Source organism: Branchiostoma floridae, chromosome 1 (genome assembly GCF_000003815.2).
Source record: "Branchiostoma floridae strain S238N-H82 chromosome 1, Bfl_VNyyK, whole genome shotgun sequence".
In the NCBI taxonomy this organism is placed as follows: Eukaryota; Metazoa; Chordata; class Leptocardii; order Amphioxiformes; family Branchiostomatidae; genus Branchiostoma; species Branchiostoma floridae.
In genome coordinates this window covers 25803847-25826263 of record NC_049979.1, presented here as the reverse complement: position 1 = coordinate 25826263, position 22417 = coordinate 25803847, and the positions used below count along the sequence as shown (strand labels likewise).

General features: G+C 41.7%; 4 protein-coding genes across 6 annotated transcripts in view; 3 read left to right on the top strand and 1 right to left on the bottom strand.

Moving 5' to 3' along the window:
* Positions 1-312: 312 nt before the first annotated feature.
* Positions 313-16071, top strand: LOC118411444 (tubulin-specific chaperone C-like). 2 transcript variants are annotated; one of them, XM_035813732.1, is made up of 2 exons: positions 313-478; positions 12944-16071. In XM_035813732.1, the coding sequence occupies exons 1-2, from the start codon at positions 468-470 to the stop codon at positions 13971-13973; spliced, it is 1041 nt and encodes a 346-aa protein (XP_035669625.1). In that variant the 5' UTR covers positions 313-467; the 3' UTR covers positions 13974-16071. The 2 variants fall into 2 exon arrangements, with proteins under 2 accessions (XP_035669625.1, XP_035669624.1); XM_035813731.1 differs by having other exon boundaries at positions 365-469; positions 12935-16071.
* Positions 485-10056, top strand: LOC118411419. Of its 2 annotated transcripts, none has more exons than XM_035813707.1 (8): positions 485-636; positions 1991-2133; positions 2514-2766; positions 2971-3530; positions 4809-4937; positions 5334-5420; positions 5654-6072; positions 8757-10056. In XM_035813707.1, the coding sequence occupies exons 2-8, from the start codon at positions 1993-1995 to the stop codon at positions 9034-9036; spliced, it is 1869 nt and encodes a 622-aa protein (XP_035669600.1). In that variant the 5' UTR covers positions 485-636; positions 1991-1992; the 3' UTR covers positions 9037-10056. The 2 variants fall into 2 exon arrangements, with proteins under 2 accessions (XP_035669600.1, XP_035669591.1); XM_035813698.1 differs by having other exon boundaries at positions 485-1205.
* On the bottom strand, positions 10057-12687 carry LOC118411463. The gene is made up of 2 exons (XM_035813743.1): positions 12547-12687; positions 10057-10859 (listed from the first exon to the last, which is right to left on the bottom strand). Exons 1-2 carry the CDS (start codon positions 12628-12630, stop codon positions 10086-10088), a joined length of 858 nt encoding a protein of 285 aa, XP_035669636.1. The 5' UTR covers positions 12631-12687; the 3' UTR covers positions 10057-10085.
* Positions 16072-17153: 1082 nt separating the features above from the next.
* The window catches only part of LOC118418333 (peripherin-2-like), a 9318-nt gene continuing 4054 nt past the window's right edge, over positions 17154-22417 (top strand). Inside the window, exons 1-4 of the mRNA XM_035824242.1 lie at positions 17154-17813; positions 19633-19749; positions 21082-21216; positions 22283-22413. Of these exons, the coding sequence (XP_035680135.1) occupies positions 17694-17813; positions 19633-19749; positions 21082-21216; positions 22283-22413 (503 nt within the window). The 5' untranslated portion in view covers positions 17154-17693. The remainder of the gene's footprint in view (positions 17814-19632; positions 19750-21081; positions 21217-22282; positions 22414-22417) is intronic.

Sequence of the window (22417 nt, the reverse complement as noted above, 5' to 3'; positions counted from 1 at the left end):
GCTCTAATTCAACGTTAAGCTTTGTCGAATCGTTTGTGAAAAGTAATTGGCCAAACACAATGATTACCCAAAGTCACGGCCGTAAGTGCCTGCGGTTGCGTTCACCACACGAATACACTGAAACAATCCTGCATTAACTCGTTTCCAAAAGCCCAAGTTCCAAAACAAGTAAACTGGTCGCTAAAGCAAGGAGGTTAGGGTTAAAACGTTGTTGGTGCTCTTGAATCCACCGGTTAAGCTTTGCCAGCCTCCAGAGCTTTTCCAGGATCCCCCCATGCAGACCCTCTGCTGTCTCCCAGGTCACATCTATTATGTGAGTCATGTAAATCAACGTTGTTTTGGTCTAATCAGGGTTAAATATAGAGCACTAGTAATCTGTGAGCAGCTGAGTCACTTCAATACAAACCTGACCTTTAACCTGTTAACCTATTAACCCCCACTGCGCATGCTCCGTATTCAAAACCAAAATGGCGGAATCCAAGGGGGGATTTGCATATATCCCATGATGCACTTTACTTTCGATCGCGTTCGATTTTCCGCGCGAACGCCGGCAAACCCGGAACTGCAAAGCCCAAGATGTAGGGCATGGGCATCTTCAAGATGTTGGCCATGTTGGACAGCAGCCAAGAGAATTAGGTGGGTAATTTTCGTCATTTTTTAGAGTTCGGGAATTGTAGTTTTCCATGAAAAGTGTTGATGTGTGTGATACCCGAGGAACATGTTTAATTTTGAGGTAAATGCCGATAGACTTCTCATGCGTAAATCCCGTTGTCGCATGTTGGAGATTTGCATATAGTGCTATCAAATCTTCCGCATTGGTTAATCAAATAGTGGTGCTTTTTAAAAAAAAGTGTAGTTTACGTATGGTAGATTGATTGTGTGTCTAAAAAAACGAAAAGCACCAAAAAGCACTCATAGGAAGATCACGAAAACAGCCGCGCAGGATCGCATGGTTGGTCGTGTTTACATACGCCTGACAGTCGCGCGGAGGCCCTTTAAACTCATTAACATATGCAAATAAGCCGGTAAAGAAAAGATGGCGGACACGTAAACAAACACGAACGCGCCGTAGTTTTACCTTCCTAAAGCAATTTAGAAAGTTTGGAAAGATTGTTACAGTATGGGGACTTAGCAGACATTCAGGGAAAACCTATTCAAACGGAAAATGTTGTTGGTTGGACTGGAAACTCGCTTAAAATGCGGAGGTGAGTGGGTATCGTATATGTCGCAAAGGCGGAAGTTACCAAGATGGATTTTCGTACTTCGGGTCGATGAATTCACTTGAAACTCATGAGAGCCCAACCTGAACGTATTACTGTACTTGCAAAAGAACTAGATTTATGTAGCACAGACTTTTCAAGGGTGGGCGTTTGTGGGCTTAATATTCGCTAAACAGACGGTCGCTCGGGATCACATAGCCGTAGAACTTGTTTACCTATCTTGTCATTATTGACTGGTTAGGCTTGCTTGTGAGTTATACGAAGGAGTCTGATCTACATTTTCACCTTCACTGTCATATACGTACTGTCGTTGATATTTGGACCAATAAATCTTGTCAAAAAGTAGTTGTAGTCTTTCAGTTTCATAATTTGAGAGTCTGTCAGAATTTGTAAGTTATCAAGTGGTGCAGTGGTGTGTAAGATTTGTAATTTATGGATTATTGTTGATTCCCCAGGTTAGCAGTGATGTTTATGAATATCATAGTTTATTTTCGAGAGTTTTTAATCCTTGCCAATGAAACAGAAAAAAATTGCATACCAGACCAGTTTATATCTTATGGGACATCCATAGATAGAAAATTATCCTAAATTGTAATGTTAAAGGTACATTTTGCTTTAATTTTGGTTCTTTATTGACATGTTCAATAACTGTGTCTCATTCTCCCAAAGTGAGCAAAGTGTCATCAATAACTTCATTGAAATACCTCAAGGAAATATATTCTATAAAAGGGTAAAAATCATCTTAGACTGTCCAATATTGTTTCCCTCAGTCATGATGTCAACTCCATCAACGCCCCAAAAGAGGCCACATGTTGGCGGGAGTGGTCACACCCCGTCTGGGAAGAGGAGGCAGCACAAACATGGAAAGAAAGATGGAGGAGCTCGCCGACCTCTCTCTTTCCTAAGTCCTAAGGTGATTAATTGCCATAAGACAGAAAATGTTTCCTCGATCAAGATCATCATTGGCTGTTGTGGTATGGTCCAACAGGATGTAGCAAATTTACAAATTGTTAGGTTTCACTGATGACCTTACAGGCTAAGGACAGTTTTACTGTTGTCAATTATACCATTAATACAATTATTTCACTAATGTGATGTTATTTCATAGTGCACTGATGTGATGTAATTTCATAGTATGTTTATTACATCATGACTCCTTGCAGAAACTATTCAGAAGTCGAGTAAGATTGGTGAGCCAAGACTGATGATGACACTCAGTACCAGTTAAACTATAGCAAACTTTGCTATAGTTTCTCCTTGCTACAAATTACATGTATCCTGTATTTGCAACAGATAACACGATCTTTGGGGCACATGCTCACCCCAAAGATTCAACTGGCCAAGTCCCCTCGGCCTGTGAAACACCATCAGTGGACTGATAAGGAGGACAAGGCATTGATCCAGTTTTTGGATCTAAGCCACCTTGATCAGGATGAAAATGTCACTGACACAGCATCCTGGCCAATGAGGCACGCTAACAGTCCCTTTTGGACAGAGGCTGCAACATCAATCAAGACGGCAACCAGGAGCAGTGAACTTCTTTCAGGTCAGTGAAAAACAATGGCTCTTGCTGTCTTTACCTTGATAGATTATTGCAACAAGTTTAGAACTGATAGAAATCAAAAGAAGTTCTATTATTTCTCACATTTAGTGTGAGTGTAGTCCCTCAAGGTGTTGGGATATGAAGTCATACTTTGTCAATAGCAAAGGTTTCTCTTAAGTGACACACTGTTTCTCTTTCTATTCACAGCAAACACAGTGAGGAACAGGTGCAGGAAGTGGAGGACGAAATTCGACGAATCCCTTGAAGCTGCTGTGAAGTCTTTTGGTCTTGAGACGAATTCAATCAGCCGTGCAAAGAAAACCAAAGAAACAGTCAGCAGGGGATGCCAGACAAAGAAGTTGACTGTGGACCAGCAAACACAAACTGAACATAGCTGCCAGGATGATGTCACAACAGTACTGTCTTCTTGCAAGGCCCTGACCCAATCAGAATTTGATTCTTTCATGCTTATGCTGCTTCCTCAAATCGTTCAATCATCTTCAGTTCTATCCTTTGGTGATAAACTGTTCTCAGTTGTAGCTACAGCAAAGAATATTTCCACATACCCAACCGACTTCTTTTCAAAGTCCATCAATGCCATGTCCACCCTACAAGAACACAACAAGCCCAACATCCTGTACAAGTTTGCCCACATCTTGAGCACCAACAGGCCTGGCACCTCCACCCCTCTGCTCCAAATTGACAGGATGCCATTTGGATTACTACAATACCAGATGGAGTTCTTCAGTGCCACCAATGTACATCAGGTTAGCATCAGTATATAAAGATACTTATCTGATGTACTAATTTAAAATGATGGCATTTCCAGTAAAGAATGCCTTCTTAGTTTTTTGTTTGTTGTTTTGGCTAGTTTTGTCTAATTTTGTAACTAATTACCTCAATTCATTTGGGTTTTCGGAAAAACATGTCCAGTCCGGAGTGCGGAAAACCCTGTCCAGTCTGAAAAGAGGGTCTGCATGGGGGTATACATTGTAAGCTGTCTGAAAAGAGGGTCTGCATGGGGGTATACGGTGTAAGCTACTAAGTACTAGTATACAACAACATTTTTTTTTATCTTTAATACGGCTAAGCACAGAAATAACATCAACTTGAAGTGTGGCACAATGTCATAAAAAAATTATTACTTAACAAAAATCATCCATCATTGTTACTTCTCATCATATAAAAAACGTCTACTCTTTAAGTCTTTGAGACTGAACATGCTATTAGCCTTACGGCATAATTTTGCAAATAAAACACATTATTTTTAAAAGGATACATAGTTCTATATAGCTCACAACTTGTACTATCGTTTGAAAAATGCCATCTCGGCTTTATTGTAGTGCATTGTAAAATATATTGTAATGTTATAACATTGTGTACTAAAGTCGTGTTGATATTGAAACCATTCGCAGTCATTCTATTAAACCAGGATTTAAACAGACCAGCTCTCAAAATGAGTGCTGCGCACTTATCATTTAAAGAAAACCTTTCAAAGCCTGTCTTTGTAATGTATTGCCATTATTTAACAACCCGAAATTGACGGACACTCACTATCCATTGTTTGATTGACAATTCTCTCCCCTCATGTCCTACCAGATAAGTGTTAATTGGGTACTTTGCATTTGACAGAACTGACTTTGTGTGCATGCATATTGCACCTTTGGGTCACTCATTATGCTGTGTAAGTGCTGTCTGAAGCAATACTTTTAAGCATTGCCAGGAACCCCTATGCAGACCCTCTTTTCAGACTGGACAGGGTTTTCCGCCCCATTTCCCTGTCTGGACTGGACAGGGTTTTCCAAAAACCCCAATTCATTTTTGCTACCATCTTCCTGTGCAATTAGCCAGGCCCCAAGCCATGTAGTGTTGGGCAATTAGAAGTGTGATCAGGAACTTTGTTCATTGTGGTAGGAGGGTGTGAACAAATTATCTATGGTGATATCAGATATGATGAAGATTGCAGACTTCATAGCAAGAGACAGTGTTATGTCCAACTTGTTATGGTATTAATTTATACAATGGTACTCATGTATGTTCTGTAGGTCAGCATTTCTCCAGATTATGCCAGCTGGTTGGAGAGCATGTGTGCTGAGTTTCCAACCAGGTTCTTGAGGCTGTTTCGGGGGCCAGGGTGGAGTGGCCTGGAAAGCACTGACTTGGACCCATTGAAGGTTACTACATGTATAAAGATGGCTTTTATGTTTCACAAATTTTCAATTGTGATGATAACCAGTCCATATACTTAATGTAGTATCTGAATATTTGCCATAATAGCGATACCTTTTCAATTCCATTTTGTATGTATTTGACATACTTAGTTATTCCAAGGAGCTTTTATCTTGGTTATTCCAGTAGATTCCCTAAGTTAGTACAGTACTAAGGAGGCTGGCTCAGAGTGATATTTACCTTGAGTAGTATGATAACATGAATTGTGAAAGAATTAGGGGCACTTAAATACTGTGCATTTGAAGAAAGTACATCTTGTTCTGTTACTGTGTAATTTTTGTCTATTTTTTTTTTACTTGTCATGTCTTATTTGACATATGATTCTCTTCCTTCTCTGACAGGCACATATTAATGTCGCCGCCCCCTCCCTGGACACCATGTACAGACTGGCACAGAATGAGAAGTTTGATGGCAACTCCAGTATCCATGTGAGTTTGCAAACCTTCAAAAAAAAGAGAAAAATTGTTCCAGAGGCATTCTCTTCTTGGCAATAATACTACTAGTATCAGCAGTTCTGCTCCTTGTGATGTCTATGAATGGAAATTATTGAGCTTCATTTGGTAGACACACTACTAAAGAATAGACATGGACGTTGGGAAAACTTTTACTATTTTATGCATATCAGATTAGTATACAGTAAAGTTTGTTCTGTTATATACAGATCGCTGCACTGGAATCCTTTGCCAAGATGAAGCCAGGAGCACGTGTCTGGTTTAAGGCTGATGCTTGTGATTTGAAGGTTGCCCTGCAGACATCTACAAAGGGCAAATGGGCTGGAGACGTTGATCTTGGGGATGGAAGCCTGGAGAAGCTAAGGGCTGACAACGACAGACGCATGGTCCTTGTCAGGGAAGCTGGGAAGTCCTGCGTGCCACGCAATCTAGAGGCCTGTCTCCTCAGTCTCCTTCAGGATCTTGGAGAAGACATTGATCTGCTGAAAGGTGGCCTTGAGGCAGCAAACAAGAGGTATAAGGAGAAATTCGAGCAGGCTAACTCATCTACAGATGTGCTGAAAAACCTGGCATGGGACAGGGTAGAGTACAATACCCTTCTGGAGCAGGCCAAAGCCTTCTATGAAAGGTGACTTTTAGAAATATTGACTTCAATTTTCTGTCTGCATAGTTATATAAATCAAGTAGTTAGCAAAGCCGCATTGCACAACTACATGTACCTGAGCTACTTGAAAAAGCACAATTTATGCTTCACATCAGTTGAGGATGACTGCTTTACCTTTACCTTCATGCACATGCTTTCTATATTATGTAGGTATGAAAGGCTGCTGGCAGCTCTTGGAACTGCTTCCCCTCACCTGGCCGTGTGGCCCAATGTCTGGTGGAACTGAGAGAAAAGACACAAACCTACTTGCACAATCTCTTCAAGAAGAAGAGAGTGGCTGCTGATCATGCATTGGTCGTTTTGGTGTCTGACGAAAGACGAAATCAGAAGCCCTATGCTGTGCCAATCCTGCTCATTCCATATCACAGTATCCGGGATCAGTTCCTCCAGCAGTTCCTGGACAAGTGCCATGAGGAGGCCAAGAAGCTGGGACTGGTACCTGTTGGTAAGAGTCTATCCTTTACATGTGAAGCTTAACTCCACTATAAACATAGTAAAGACAAAAGTTGAAGTTAAAGCACAAAAGTAAAAGTAGAGTGTTACTCTTGTCTGTTTTTTGTAATATGACAGTGCTTCTGTTGAATGATGCAAAGCTGAACAAAATCCATTATAGGAAAATTTGTCTTTTTTATTGAGACATTTCAACGAAAATTCATGATAAAGTCCATTTGTAGACTGTAGTCTTTGCTGAGGTGTTGACCATTGGTATATTCTGGTGCAATGCTAGTGGGTTGGCCCTAGAGCCTGTGCGCTGGGGGCTTTTTTAGGTACTCAAAGCTAATTTTCCATTTAGAGCTTTTTCATTTTGCAAATCTATCAGTGATGTGGTGCTTTGTGATTTGTTGTCAGGTGATGTTACGGATGGAGAGTTCAACTCCCTAAGGACGCTTGGGAACAAGCGCCCTATTCATCTCTATGAAATCATTCGTGGGGTGAAAGACAGTGTCAGGAGGATGGCTTCTGACACTGTGCTGAAGTCACTCCGGAAAGTTGGAGGTTAGTTTCTTTCTCTGCTGACTTGACTTTAATGTTTGGCCTCTCTATTATATCAGACTGTGCAGTACCACTGACATTAGTATGTTTTATCCGTGTGATATATCTTTGGCCCAAGTACACTTACAATGCAACAAATTCACCTGATTTCAGGGATATTCTGCAGGGGGAATATGGTGAAGCCATCTTGTATCTTCTCACAAATTCTGCCCTTGTCGAACCAAATGTGTTCAGCTTATGTCACAATAGACTCTGAACTCCCCATCAGTTTGTACTAATTGATGATTGTGGTTTCACTGTGCAGAGGATGACAATGGCATGCCATTGACAGAGATGAGGGAGAAGGCTATCCCACCAGAAGTGATTGAAGAATACCACAAACTCACAACAGTGGAGCAGATGAGAGAGGAGGATGCTGTAGTAAGACTGCGTGGACAACTCGTGCCCCCAGATTGTGGCCCCTCAACCTTCCGTGCCAACTCGCCTGAGTGCATGGCTGACATGCTGCGATCAATAATGGCCACATACAGATACCGTCTCAGAATAGAGGAACTTCGAACTGAGGGGGTTGATTTCACACACCACATGTATGTCCCAGAGAAAGACGGCCTCAACTACCTTCACAGAAGAGAAGATCATTGCCATCTCCTCAAGAGAATTGCTGGTCACCTCAGAAAAGAGCCTCCCCGGTGGTTTGACCACCATGCTCTCGAAGAAGCGCTCCATCCGCAAGATGGTGAGCCCAAGCCAGGGCTAACAGAGGCAGCCCTGTTTGGTTTCCGAAAGCAGTCTGTCACCGATGCAGAGATCTTGCTGTCCTACAACATGGTCAGGTTTCTCCGACACAGAGGGTATCACCGGGAAGCATGCTATATCAAAGTCGTTGCTGGATGGCATGAAGCAGCTGATGGCCGAGGGCTTTCAGAGGAAGAGAGGAAGGAGAAGAACACAGCCATGATGGACATGATCCTTGATGAGCTGATGCCATATCACCGTTCCCCCCCATGGCGCCGTTACCCCCCAGACTTCTCAACTCTTGACATCAACAGGCAAGAAAACCCTACACAATGAATATGATTAGATATAAAAAATGCAGTAACCGCTCTCTTTAACTTGCAAATCCAGTGAGATAGGGGCTTTACCAAATAGTATAACTCGAGAATGCCTAGATGGATTAAAGACCCAGTGAAATGAATATCTTTGTTCTGGTCGCTTTTTTTAGGTTCGGTCGAGGAGTACTTGGGTGGAGCCGAGAAACCCTCATCGCGGTCACAACAAATATCGAGTCAATGGAGCTGCGGAGAAGTGAGAGTGCGACAATTGGCTATGAAGAGCATCCAAGAGCGAGCACGACAGACGATGTAGAGTGTTTCTTTGCTGGACTTCACCGACACATGGGAAACACCTTTACCCTCAAGGAGTTGCATGCTCGATGGCCTACAGAAGTCAGGTATTTAACTATCTTTTCAAACATTTACAGTATGGTCTTTTTGTAAAATTATTGAAAGATTTCATGTACTCACATTGTACTTGCGACGTACATTACAAATCACTTGTGGACAGGTCATTATGGGCAGTATGGGCACAATTCTTGTGTCCATGGCATGTATTATTTCACTTGAACAGGTTTGTAATTATTTATTTGTCTTTCACAGGGAATTCTCAAAGAGAATTGACCCGGACCTGCCTTTCTACTACTGGACAATCAGTGAGAGGTTCAGGGAAGCAGAAGACACTTACCCATCCTTCAATGATGACCCTGAGGATGGTCGTCTGCGCCTCCACCGACTGCGCACTTGTAGAAGGGAAGACGCTTCGATTTTCACAACTGCAAGGGGTGTCCTGCCGGTCAGGAACAGGGGGACCATCAGGCAGATACTGCACAGACCAGAAGTGCCACTGCCTGAGGTCCCAAATAGCTTGCCACCTGTTTAGAAGATTACTTTTAAACTGTTATATCCACATCCAGGGTTGGACAAGTCCAAAAGTTTTATTGTCCTAGCCAAGTGAAAGTGCTGATTGGGCAAGCTCATGTCCTACCCCACTTGCCCGATTTTTTGATGAGTGAGATTTTGATATAAATGTACTTTTTAGTCATGGTACCAAGCATTGTTTGTTTTTTTACAGAAGAAAGTGCCTGTAGCCACTTGTTTCCACCTGTCACCACTGTTGTATATATCTAAGTCTTTTATTTTATGTATGTTTACTTTTTATTCTGTATATGTATACTTGTAAAAGATGCTATTTTGTTGTAAGTGAGGAAAGAAGAGAACTCGGGTATAGACATTGTTGCAAGTGTTATACAGGTATTGACCTTATATGACAATCAGTTTTTGATCTTGAGACCACAGGTATATATAGACATTGTCGCAAGTGTTATACAGGTTTTTGCCTAGTTATGCTTTGAAGTATCCTTCTGTCAAACTAGTTATTGTATATATGAGGCAAGCACTGCGGATATTGTTTTCTTCAGAACCTTTAGTTTTATTGCTGAATGTATACTTAAAAGATGCTATTTTGTTGCAAGTCAAGAAAGAAGAGAACTCAGGTATATACATTGTTGCAAGTGTTATACTAGTTATTGTAACTAGTTATTGTAACTGTCAAACTAGTTATTGAACTTATGAGGCATGCTCTTCAGATTTTGTTTTCTTCAGAACCTTAAGTTTTATTACTCAATGATACTCATAAAAGATGTTATTTTGTTGCAAGTCAGGAAAGAGGAGAACATGTATAGACATAGTCCTAAGTGTTATACGGGTTCTGACCTTATAAGATATCAGTTTTTGCCTTTCTCCCAGCAACCAACTGCCTAATCCAACCAGCGACCACTTTTTTTTGCAGTCGCAATGTGGTATCGCCCTCCACTAATAATATAGTGAGTCAGGGCAGAAAGTTAAGAGTGGAGGCACAAGCGAGTAACAAAATTCCCAATAAAACTACAGATCAAATCGAGTTGATGGGTTGTTGCCTCGTTATACTTTTTATACAATGACCGAATTGAACCTGTAGTCTTTTGCATCGCCTTCCCAAATCCCTCTCTTCACAATCTTCACCTGAACTTTGTACATGAATTTCTTTGCAGGGAAGCAGAAGGAATGAGTCAACTTGTGCATCGCAATCTCAGTGATGAAACCATTTCTCATTGCTCTTGTCAGTTTGGGGACTTTGGGGCCTGGGCAATAACCCACTATCTGCCAAGTGTTTTCTATGAACATTTCAAACACGATGGCATTCCTATCCTTGATATTGGTGGGCTCAAAGGCTACCTGGACTTTGACATCTTCTCCCTCCCTTCTCAGTTTTTCACACTTATCTAGCACAGCCTGACAACTAGTATGCCACGTAGAGCCAACAACAGAAAAAATCTGCCCACTCATACGATTTGCAGCATGGTTATCTGTGTCTTCGTCTTCTTCCAACTCTGCATCTAGATCTTGGTCATCCGACTCCCCCCCATCTGAAGAAAAATGCAAGTCCTCCAAGCTACATACAAGAGGGTCTAGTTGTGACTCTGTTTGCATGTCGCAAAGTATTGGAGGTGACTGTACAGATTCAGACATCTGACAGTTGCAATGGTCAGGGTATGGTAGATTGGGGTCTACAGGCTGAATGTCTGTCTCGTACGGTAAGTCAGCCGGGATATCTGTCGTCACTGCTGGAAGTATGAAGGCTGCACTGTCTGTTGGCAGTATCTCTGTGTCCCAAAGAAGGGTACCTCTGGCCTGCTGCCTATCAGCATCTTTAGAGCATTCGAACTGTAAGAAAAGCAGAATCTGCTTGGAGATGATTGTTCTGTAACTGTTAACCCTGTTGCATTCCAAAACTCTGTCCATTCCAAAACATGATTTGAACTAACACGAAGTTGAATGCCAGCTGCATTCCAAGACGTGACCCATTCCAAAACATGATTTTTCGTCATCACTTGTCTGGGGGCAGAGCCAGGTCCTACTTCTGAGGGCATGGCTAATTGATACATGTCTTGACATATTTTGTAACGCAAACAGCAGAAGAAATGAAAACAGCAGCATCGCAAACCGCATGATCTTGTCGTCACATCGTCTAAAATCTGTAGCTATCCAAATCCGTGACACACCTTTTTCAAGTCAAATGGCTTTCCACTACCACTTGATGATTTCTACAATCTAATTCAAGTAATGCACATTCTTTAAGTTATGACCTTTGAATGTTGAGAGTATACAGCATTCATTCGTATATCAGTTATTAAGGACAACGTACAGAGAGAATATCCCAAAACTAGTAAAAAGATTGTAGCAAAGTAACTACTAGTAAATATTTCTAAAGATTGTCACAGTCACACCACACTAACTATATGTTGAAACACACACATGGTGCTAACATGTTAGGCCTTCGAGTATGGGTCAAAGGTCTCAAATCTTGGGGCAAAACCATGCACACTGAATCCCTTTATCGTGCAAACTAAGTAACTTACGGCAATAACATTGTCTGGGGGAACTACCGGTCCTCAAGCCAACAGTCTTACAGTTACACTGCAAACATCCTTCAGACTCTGAGACACAGCTGGAGCCGCATAGTTCTGTTTAGAACTTTTTATTCAGCAATCAACCAATATGTCACTATAACACAACACTTTATGCTAACCAATTGTGTTGAAAGAAAGCCATTTCTATTTAACTCCAAGTTCCAAGCATTATTATTTAAAGCTACCTAACAAGGGGGCTTCTACCCTATACATGTACATACTTCACAACATGTTCCATTCCACAATGGTTGTAGTGAGAAACAAGTTTTTGTAAATGCCTCAATTCTCAGACAGACATGATTTCTACTATTAGTAAAGATAGATTTGTTTGACAAAGGTATGGGGTCGTGAAACTCTAGTATTTGTATTTTTAAAAGATAATTGAATATTGCTAGCGAGTCTTCAGTAAAAAAAAACTATCCCCTTCCAATACCCAAACACTGAAATGATGTAAAACTAAAACCATTGACAGCAAATAATTTTTACAAATAAAGTGGCTGGGAAAAATTACCTTTCACATTATACACGTTTTTCAATCCTATTCAAATACCCAGTAATATTTTGAAGCAAAAGGAAAAGCATTAACGATTAAGTTAGCGTTACTGACTCAACGCTGAAAATACATTACATGTGTCCCACATCACTTTGTACCTTTTTTCTGTGAAAATACTCGACAACAAAACAATCGCCGGTGGTGATGTAAAATGAAGAAATAACTATCAAATACTAGTACATAAAACTATAATAGAACTCGATTTGAATCAGAGTTAAAAAGGAATATAGTGCCACTGGAAAACATGACAAAGTCGATAAAATTTGTACGTTACGTTACATGCCCCCTATAATTCGTAGCCTTTCTGTTGCTGTAAAATTATTCCTGTTTCGAACCATCAAAAATACTGAAGGTCCCTAAAAGATCTACGAAATAAAGTAAACCTTACATGAATGGTAGAACTCGACTTGATCCGTAGTTTCACTGGGGAAGTCACCCCGGCGAACAGGCTATCCAGGTTCCGATCAGGCATCAAGCACAGCCGGCGCACTGACGGCGGGTCGCCCGGTACTGCTATGTGACAGCGCCGTGTAACTATTTCGATGCACGAAACCCCCGAGAAATGGATTGGGAACTGGTGAGTGTTTACACAGCAAAGTAAAACTTCTGGAGCGTCCTGCAACAGCTTTGGTTCAACCGTAAACACTGTGTTTACGGGAGCTCCCGGGATGCTACCATCACCGGAACCCGCCATTTTTCAAATGATGACGTCACGGCTCGAGCGTATATATAGTTGAGACCGCGGTGCATCATGGGATATATGCAAATTCCCCCTGGGCGGAATCAGAAGTAGTGATCGTTGGCGAGACATGGGAAACCACCGAGAATTCTCTCTACGAAGAGAAAAAAGGGGCAGTGGTGGACAAGATACAGAAGAGAGAGGAGGAGCTAGCAGAAAAGAGAGAGAAGAGGCGTCTGGAGAAAGAAAAGACGTCGGCAGAAGACGAAACGTCCGACTTCTTCGCGACTACGTTCCGGAAAGAGAAATCCGCCATAGAGAAGCTACTCGACGAGTCAGACTCCACCCCTAAAGATGGCCTTTCCGATCATTTTGATGTCATCACGGCGGCCATGCAGAAACTGCAGAAGTTTGTGACGGACTCTACAAGTTTTCTACCGAGTTACGACGTTCGCCAGGCGCAGGATACGATCGGCAACCTACAGGCCGCCCTGACCGAGAAGAGAGAGCAACTCATCCCCAAGAAGAAATTCGCCTTCAAGAAAAAGAAGGAAGGAGTGAAAGAGCCTAAGAAGAAAGCAACTAAGGTAGCCACAGAAGTAAAACCCGGGGTACAGGTGGCGTCAGTTGTTCAGATAGAGTGTGGATTCGCTGATAAAGACTCTCAAACCCTGACTTTACAACCACGCGAGATCGAAAACCAGGACGTCTCGCTCGCACGTCTGACGAACTGTACGGTGAAACTGTACGGTTCCGCCGGCACCGTGCACATCTCTAACGTAACCGGATGCCGTATCTTCACCGGACCCGTCTCCAGGTCTATCTTCGTGGACGATTGTAAGGACACTGTGTTGGTGATAGCCTGTCAGCAACTACGAGTCCACCACACCTTGGATACAAGCTTCTACCTGCATGTCACAAGCCGCGGGATCATAGAGGATAGTACCCGGCTTCTTTTTGCGCCTTATAACTGGGCGTATCCAGATATGGGAGAACACTACAAGAAGGCTGGACTAGACAAGGATAGAAACACGTGGGATGATATAGATGATTTTAACTGGCTTGCCTCTGATGCACACTCCCCAAACTGGGCTGTGATGAATGAAGAAGATAGAGTGAGCAGCTGGGAACCCTAAACAGCTTTGTAGTGCTCAGGCCTAGGGAAAAAATGTTGTGTTTTCTGTTTTCTTACCTAGTAACCTACCCTTGAAAAACCTGTAGACCCTAGCCTTTTTGGGGGGTGAGCCAGTTGAGTCACATACTAGTAGTTTCCAGTAGAATTTTGATCTAGTCTGCTTCCTCATCAAGTAAGAAAAACTACTTGTCCTATCTAATGAAGCATAGATATGCCCACAGATTTGTAACCTTATGCATGAAATTAAAGATCCAAATATATAATAAAGTGTCCTCATGCATTTCAGTATTACTTTCAGTTTGTTAAACTGCAAGTTGTTTGTATCACTAGAGTTTGGGCCAAAGTCTAAAAAAGAAATCATAAAAGACCATCCGATTCCCTCCCTCCCTCCCTCCATATCTTTTTCAGGACTGAAACAGGAAAAACAACATTTTTCCTAGGCCTTAGCAATGTTGCTTTGTGCCAGCCCTATGCGTTCAAAATCTCAGATTTTCTTCTTTTTTCAGATTTTCTGGTACATGTAGCAAAGGAATGTGTCCTTTCAGAGTTTTCACTACTAGGCTGATACTAGGGGGCAGTACTATTTTCCTGATGTTTGTTTTAAAATACGCCCCTAAAATATGGAAATCGCCATTTGAATGTGAAAATGAAAAAAAAGGAGTTTTAATTATAATAACAATGTACAAAACAAGTGTAAAGCTTATGATGAAATCCTGACCATTCAAATGATGTCTGTGGAAGAGAACTGTAAGGGGCAAGGGAAAAAATGTGTTTCCTGTTACTTCACTGACTCTAGCACAAACCTACCCTCCCTAGGTATGTTTGTGTTGACTGCTGGCAAGGTACATAACATGATAAACAGGGCTCGAAATAACACATGCATATGCAGGTTAGTGCAGGTAAAATTGGAGCTGTGCAGGTATTTCTGGTTTCTACCTGTACCTAACGTGCACTGGACTATGTACTGGGATTTATACGTAAATGTCTTATGATGTAGGTGTATGTGGATTGTTATCAGCTGCATTGACTGTTACCACAAGTATTAAAAAAATAGCAATGGTTCCTCAACAATTTTAGTATAATCCATACTTCCTACATTCAGATCTAGAGTGATGCAGGTAAAATTTGTCAGGTGCAGGTAATTTTCAGTGTTACCTGCACCAGTGCAGGTATACAGAAAAAAGTATTTTGAGCCCTGATAAACCTTTCGATCTGAGTGAGTGATGAAATTGAAAACTTACCTCCAGTATTTTATACAACGATGTATTGATTGTATTTCATATAATGCAAGGATATATAATAAACATTGTGCTTTTTTGTTCAGTTTATTGGTTTACTTGTGCTTGTCCAAAGACACTGCAATATATATCTTTGTAATTAATATATGATATTGGAAGTGCCAGAATCAAAAGATAATTGCTCAAATATACTATAAATGCATTGATTGTGTTCAAGAATTTTTTATTGTCTACAAATTTACAGTCTGTGGACATATTCTGCTGCTAAGAACTATAGTATGATCTGCATGTACCAAACCTATTTCGTTTGAAAATTTACCACAAGGTCTAATTTATAAAAGTGAAGATTATGTTGTTGATGAGATTCAAAAGGTAACAAGAAACAACTTCTCAATGCTCAATCCTTTTCATTGGATGTTCTGTTCTAACAGGGTTTTTTTTTTCAATAGAATTGAAATGCTAGCCTCCATAGCAGGCTCTCTATGGCCTTTTTTGGCACTTGACAGCCGGCTGTCAGAAAAGGCCAGCAATCAGCGACCCAGTACAAAAAGAAATGGCCAGCAAAAGTGCCAAAAAGGTCATAGAGAGCCTGCTATGGAGGCTATGAAATGCATTCATGTCTTAACAGACATATCTTGAACATTAAGATGTATAATGACACTGTAGAGTCAGAAACTGATCTGCAGGGCCTGGAGCTTCTCACAGCGATGAAAGACAGACAGTTCTGGAAGACGAACTTTACTTGCTGCACCTCTTTAAAGAGGATGATAGATGAATTGATGATGATGATGATGGCACTGTATGAAAGCACACATTATAATGACACTGTAACGCAGTCGAAATAAACAAGACATCCCACCATAACCTTTTGTGTTTGCTTTTTATTTACATAGCAGTTTCTTCGTGTCATTTGTACATGTGTACACGGTCATTGCCTTGGTAGTATATATAATATATAACATGTTACATTAGTACATGTATTATCAGCTTAAGTGTCAGCTGTTTCACCTTAATTGTCTGTTTTGAACTTACGATCAGCTGCCATAAAGAGGCACCGTAGTCCGTAGATATAGCATGCATTTTTAAAAAGCCATAAATCATAACTCTGGTGGAAAGAACGTTAGAAAGAAATGTGTTACGGCACACCTAGCTTTCAATTTACTTGGCGTGCGATTTAATTTCACGGTGGTTTCACTTTCTTCTTTTAACAAAGCGAGTGAGATGGAATATTAATCAACAAATAAATCTATATCTCCACTAAATCAGCATAAAGCAATGTGTGTTTTATGTGGGAAGGCGGTTTGTAAGAAAGTCACTGTCAAATCGCCTTACCACTTCAACCACTTTTTCCAGCAGTGACACTTACATTCTTGGTTCCATGCTTGAAAATCTCCATTGTATCCTAGCTAGGTACAGTTATGTCGCAGTACATATCACATATACAAAGACCCTTGTAATGTTGACTGATTACGTACGCCTCCTTCACTTCAGTTCTGTAAAAAAGCGCTCTCTGGCGATTCGTCAAGCGTTTGCATCGTCAGCGTTGTGCTGTTCTTTGTCGGAGGTTGTGTCGTCAGCTTCCGTCTCGTCGTTGGTTGACAGGTTGAGAGTTTCAATGGTTGTTACAGAGGAGTTAGTGACGATCACAGAGGGTACCGCCATGTCCCGGTAAGGTCTTGGGTCCTCAGGTATGGTTGGGCCTGCGGTGACTTTACTTGTAGCACAGCCCATATGTCTTCAAAACTGTCAGTTGATACAGACGTTACATATGAGGAAGCTGCAATTCTGAAAATCTTACCAAGACACTGCGTGGTGGCGGCTGTCAGTTGAAAAGATTTTTATCTCACTTAACTGCAATGTTAGTTTTCGTCACCTTTTCCCTGCACGTCTTCTGCAAACTCCCTTCCAACTCACTCTGTCCAAGGAGGTTCCTTGCCCTGTCAGAAAAGTGTTTTTCACCTAGCTACTGTGTAAGTCACTCGCTCTGCGCACGCCGCCCTGCGACGTCCAACGGCGATGCAAACTCACCACTCGCTGTTGAAATTCAAACACCAACGACAATGTCGTCGTCTTCTGTTATGATCCCAATCACCATTGTCTGACGTGGGATTCTGACGACATCATCATGTGCATTGTTGTCTCCTTGACCTTGGTCATCCTCGATCAAGGTCGTTCTGAAGATAGGCCGGCAGCAACAACAGCCCATAAAGTCTGAAGATCGACTATTTCTTCTCTTTCCTTCGTCGGTCAACTTGTACGTCAGTGAACTTGTTGGAAAGAAGTCACTGTAAGATGACTATTTCAGTTCCAGAACCAACCGGTAGGCGGTGTTCTACGCTCTTTATCCGTTATTCGAACAATGATTCTGCCGTTTCGAACAACAACTACCCGTGGCGTTGTGATGTTGTTGACGTGACAACAAACGCACGCCGCCTGCCGACGATGGTGGAAGATGCGTAGGAGGCGGAAACCCAGACGTCGCCATGGTCGTGATCAATTTCACCGAGGAGAAACGTGTCCGCCTGGCGACCGTACTGCAGTGTTTCAACGCGCTTTCTACACTTTGTTCTCTCTTCTTAATCTCAGGGGGGTTATTCATCAAGGTAAACAGTCATCAACATTCATCCGTCATTTTGCTTATAGTGTATTCATTTGTCTGTGCCCTTGACTTCTCTTGTGTCTGTGTTTGTTTTGAGCGAGTTTACTGTTAATACGAGTTTACTGTTAAACCTGCTTTCTATTTGTTTCCTTGCTTGCTTCTTGTATTTAGTTTTTCGGTAGGCTATGGTCTTGATTTTTTTTTGGTGGCAGATATCTTGTGATGTATAAAGGAAGAAGTGGTGTATGTTTGCTCTGGAACTGCAGGGGCAATTTTGTCAAAATCTTCCAAGAAGCATAACGGAGTCTAGGAATGATGGATTTTCATGACATTTTTCTTTGAAACTGTAGTACTATACACCGTAGTCTATTTCTCCAGTAGATCTAGACTACAGATTCGCGTCCGCTTTACACTCACTGACAGGAAGCCTAGCAGGGCACCTGCATGCTATTCCTCGATTTCCGAGAAAACGTAGTGACCCATGTGACCTGTTGCTGTGACCTTTGAAATATTGCTAGCGGGAATTTCAGCAGTTGCACGCTTTATACAAGTACATCCTACAAAATATCCTTGCTTTATATTTGTGAAAAAGTAGTTTTTTTTCTGATGCGAGACACCCAGGAAACTACAGTGGAAACTCAGAGGTGGAAACTAGCGAATGACCACAGATGACCCCAAATGGCCCCAAATGGAACACGCGTTCAGTTGGAAGTACGATTCCAAGTCACCGCAAGGGTTGCCATTGTCACCATTTACAAATGTTTTCAATTGTTTTCAATTATATGTCTAGGAGATTTCATAATTTAGAAATATTTTGAATGCTATTTGAAGTTTCTAAATATTTTTCCCGGTGTGTAAAACCTTTGAAGCCTTCGGCCGTCGGGCGATCCGACCCGCGGTCGGGCTGGGACCTCGGGTGATACGGAATACACCGTGTTGTATTCTATATATATTGCATCTGACAGTCGGGCCCATTCCGCTTCTCGTACCAAGAAATGAGGTCTGTGACACCATGCGAAATGTATAGAAATACAGTCAAAACGCAGGGTAGTGTGTGTGGGTAGCTACAACCAGACTGAAACTTCACCACCGTAATTTGCGCTTTAGCAGATAATTTCGGGGCAAACCCGTTACCGTTACCGTTATGAAATTAACCGAGAAACTTTGCAATTGGTATCAATGTAAAGGTGAGGAACTGGGCTATCACATGATGTGGTTAGCTGATGGGATCAAGGTGAACTGCAAAAAAGACTACCACAAATAAACCGGCAAAAATTGCCAATTAAATGTTTCGAAAGCTACAGCGTTCGCTGTCATTTTGTAATGCATGAAATATCTACATGGTTGTACTGGGCAAAGCCTGCAGATTTAAAAAAAAGTACAAGATTATGTAGGTCTGAGGTCTTTTTGTTGCAAAACATGCGCTAGCTTACACCCATGCAGCGGGGTCAAACCAGGACAAACTGTGTTCCGGCGTATGACCTATCGAAGAAAGGGCTGAGCAGATCGGATGCGCTTAGAGCTCTGCGGTTCGACTGATATCGCATATGGTTGTCTTTAACATGACCCAGTGCAGCACTTATTCAGCCTCGAAGGGTGTAACGTTAGTAGACTACGCTTTATTTCTCGTTTCACCCAGAAGAAAAGCTGCAGTTGTGGACTACGATGTGTAGTGCTACCGTTAAAATGACAAGACTTAAGTGTAAATTGGGCCTAAGCTGTGTAGTACTACAGTTTCAAGGAACAGTTGTTAAGTGGGGGCAAAGGCAAACCTCACACTATACAATTATGTGATTAATATTTCTACTATTCCATCTTCGCAGTTCAGGGTCGAAGATAAAGTGGCTCTCATTGAAGATTATGGAAACATAGACGGCCTCTGTTACACACTCATGGCATTCGGAGTGTTAGGAGTCGGCCTGAACCTGTTCGGGATGAAGGTAGGGAGCGTGAGAAGACGAGGTCAATGAGGCAAACAGACAAAACTTATTTCTAAAATCAGCTTCCATTTAGTTTTCACTCAAACCACACAAATTTTCACAATATAAGATCAAATAATAAATATTATAACCGAAAGATATAGCAATTTAGAGTAGCATAGACTGATCCCATAGTCTCTTAAGAGATGCAAAATAAAAGCATAATAATGCAAATATTTGACGGACATGCAGCCATTCTCTCAGTGGTCTATTTCCTAATTGACAGGCTATCTTTGGTTGAACTGCTGATTATGATGGACAGTCTTTTGTTTGCCTCATTGAACTCGTTTTAGATCAATCATGGCCGCTGCGTGAGAAAGGTGTATAGGGTCGGTCATGGTGACATTTCAAGACGTCTTACGGACAACAGTAGCGTAGAGGAGAGGAAAGTAGCGTAGCGAAGAGTAGCATAGAGTAGCCGAGTAATGTAGAGTGAAGTAGAGTAGTGTAGTGTAGTGTAGTGTAGTGCAGTGTAGTGTAGATAGAGTAGCATAGAGTAGTCTACTTTAGAGTAGAGTAGAGTAAAGGGGAGTAGAGTAGAGTAGAGGGGAGTAGACTAGAGTAGACTAGAGAAGAGCAGAGTAGCGAAGAGTAGCGTAGAGTAGCCGAGTATATATGTAATGTAGAGTGAAGTAGAGTAGCGTAGTGTAGTGTAGATAGAGTAGCATAGAGTAGTCTACTTTAGTGTAGAGTAGAGTAGAGTAAAGGGGAGTAGAGTAGAGTAGAGGGGAGTAGACTAGAGAAGAGCAGAGTAGCGAAGAGTAGCGTAGAGTAGCCGAGTATATATGTAATGTAGAGTGAAGTAGAGTAGCGTAGTGTAGTGTAGATAGAGTAGCATAGAGTAGTCTACTTTAGAGTAGAGTAGAGTAAAGTAGACTATAGTGTAGAGTAGAGTAGAGGGGAGTAGAGTAGAGTAATGTAGCGAAGCGTAGCGAGTGGCCGAGTCTACTTTACAGTAGAGTAGAGTAAAGTAGAGTAGAGTGTAGAGTAGAGTAGAGGGGAGGGGAGTAGAGTAGAGTAGAGTAGAGTAGAGTAATGTAGCGAAGCGTAGCGAGTGGCCGAGTAATGTAGAGTAGAATATGAGTAGAGTAGATTTGAGTACAGTAGAGTACAATAGCGAAGAGTAGCGTAGAGTAGCCGCGTTATGTAGAGAAGAGCAGAGAAGTGTGGATTGGGGTGGAAAAAGAGAAGAACAAGAAAAACAGGAAAGTGTACAACAGTGATTGGAATTTTTTTCGAGTCCATACGATTGTAACGATTGTGATGATTACTCCTTGGTATTTCTTCCAACAGGTCAGCTCTGACTCGAAGTCCCCTGAAACGCGGTCCAAGGGACTAGTGATCTACATGGCAGTCACAGCGCTGTTCTGCCTCCTAGTGTTCTGTGCAGGAATTACAACGTTTGCTCACAAGATGCACCTGCAAAGTGTGAGTGCGCGTTCTTCTTACGATAGGAAGGGTGATCAATAAATCCTCGGCCTCACCCAGAAATAATAAGCACAACTCAGATTTCGAAGCATGGATGTCAAGTATAAAGTCTTATATTAATGTGTACCAAAATTCAAATTAGTATGATCATTACTTTGCATGCGACATCCAGTAACGTTAGGTAAGGGAGAAGGAAAAAAACGTCGACAATTGAGCTGCGGCCTGAGGTGTTTGGGTCAACTTGCGCTGCTGGAAGTCAGACACCCACCTATTTCTGCTTGAAATAGAAAGAGAATCATTATCAAACATTTTGACAGCTTTGTTTATGACAAAGGATGTACGGCATGGGGAACTTGACCCACACGTGTCTTATCACAATTCACCCTTGTTTTTCTCGCCACTTAACGTTACCTTCTAATTTTAATAAACAACGAATGCCTGGAAACTAATGACTGCAATGATTTGAAATTTGGAGGATGTGAAGCTGTGCTTCGAAATCTGAGTTGTGCTTATTATTTCTGGGTGAGGCCGAGGACTTATTGATCACCCCTCGTAGAAATAGAGAGCATTTTTGGGATAGTCTGTGGGGTCTGTAGAAAATTCAGTTAGTTGTCTTTTGACAGAAGTCAACAGTCTATTCTGTTGTATACTAGCCTCCGTATAAATCATACGACGACAACAACAAAACAAATATTGTCATTAGACACTTGCTAGGTACCCAGGACTGTAGTTGTAGAAATGTAACTTATTGGATAGTTGTAAAAGTGACACCAATATGCAAGCTTTGTTGGTGATGCCAGTCTACCACACAAGTGTCAGTTTTACCACACCAGTACATGTCTTAAATACAGGAATGAATGCCTTGTTGGCTCTGATACCATGTTTTGTCCATTTGATTCTTTTTACAACAGTCATCACAACTTTATGGTGCCTATTTTTTGAAAATGTAGCCATCTTGTTTTTTTCCCCATCTTTTTTTTTTCGCCCTATCGCACTATTTTTGCAGTCTGCAGAGGATGTCATCAAAAAAATTACTGTGGCCATAGATAAACTTTTGTTTTCACAGGCTTTTGATAAGGGTATCACCAAGGCCATGAACCAATACCAGCATGGCGGATCTCTCAAGATAGAAGTGGACATACTGCAGACGGAGTACCACTGCTGCGGGTCGGAGGGACCAGAGGACTGGTTCAAAATGCAG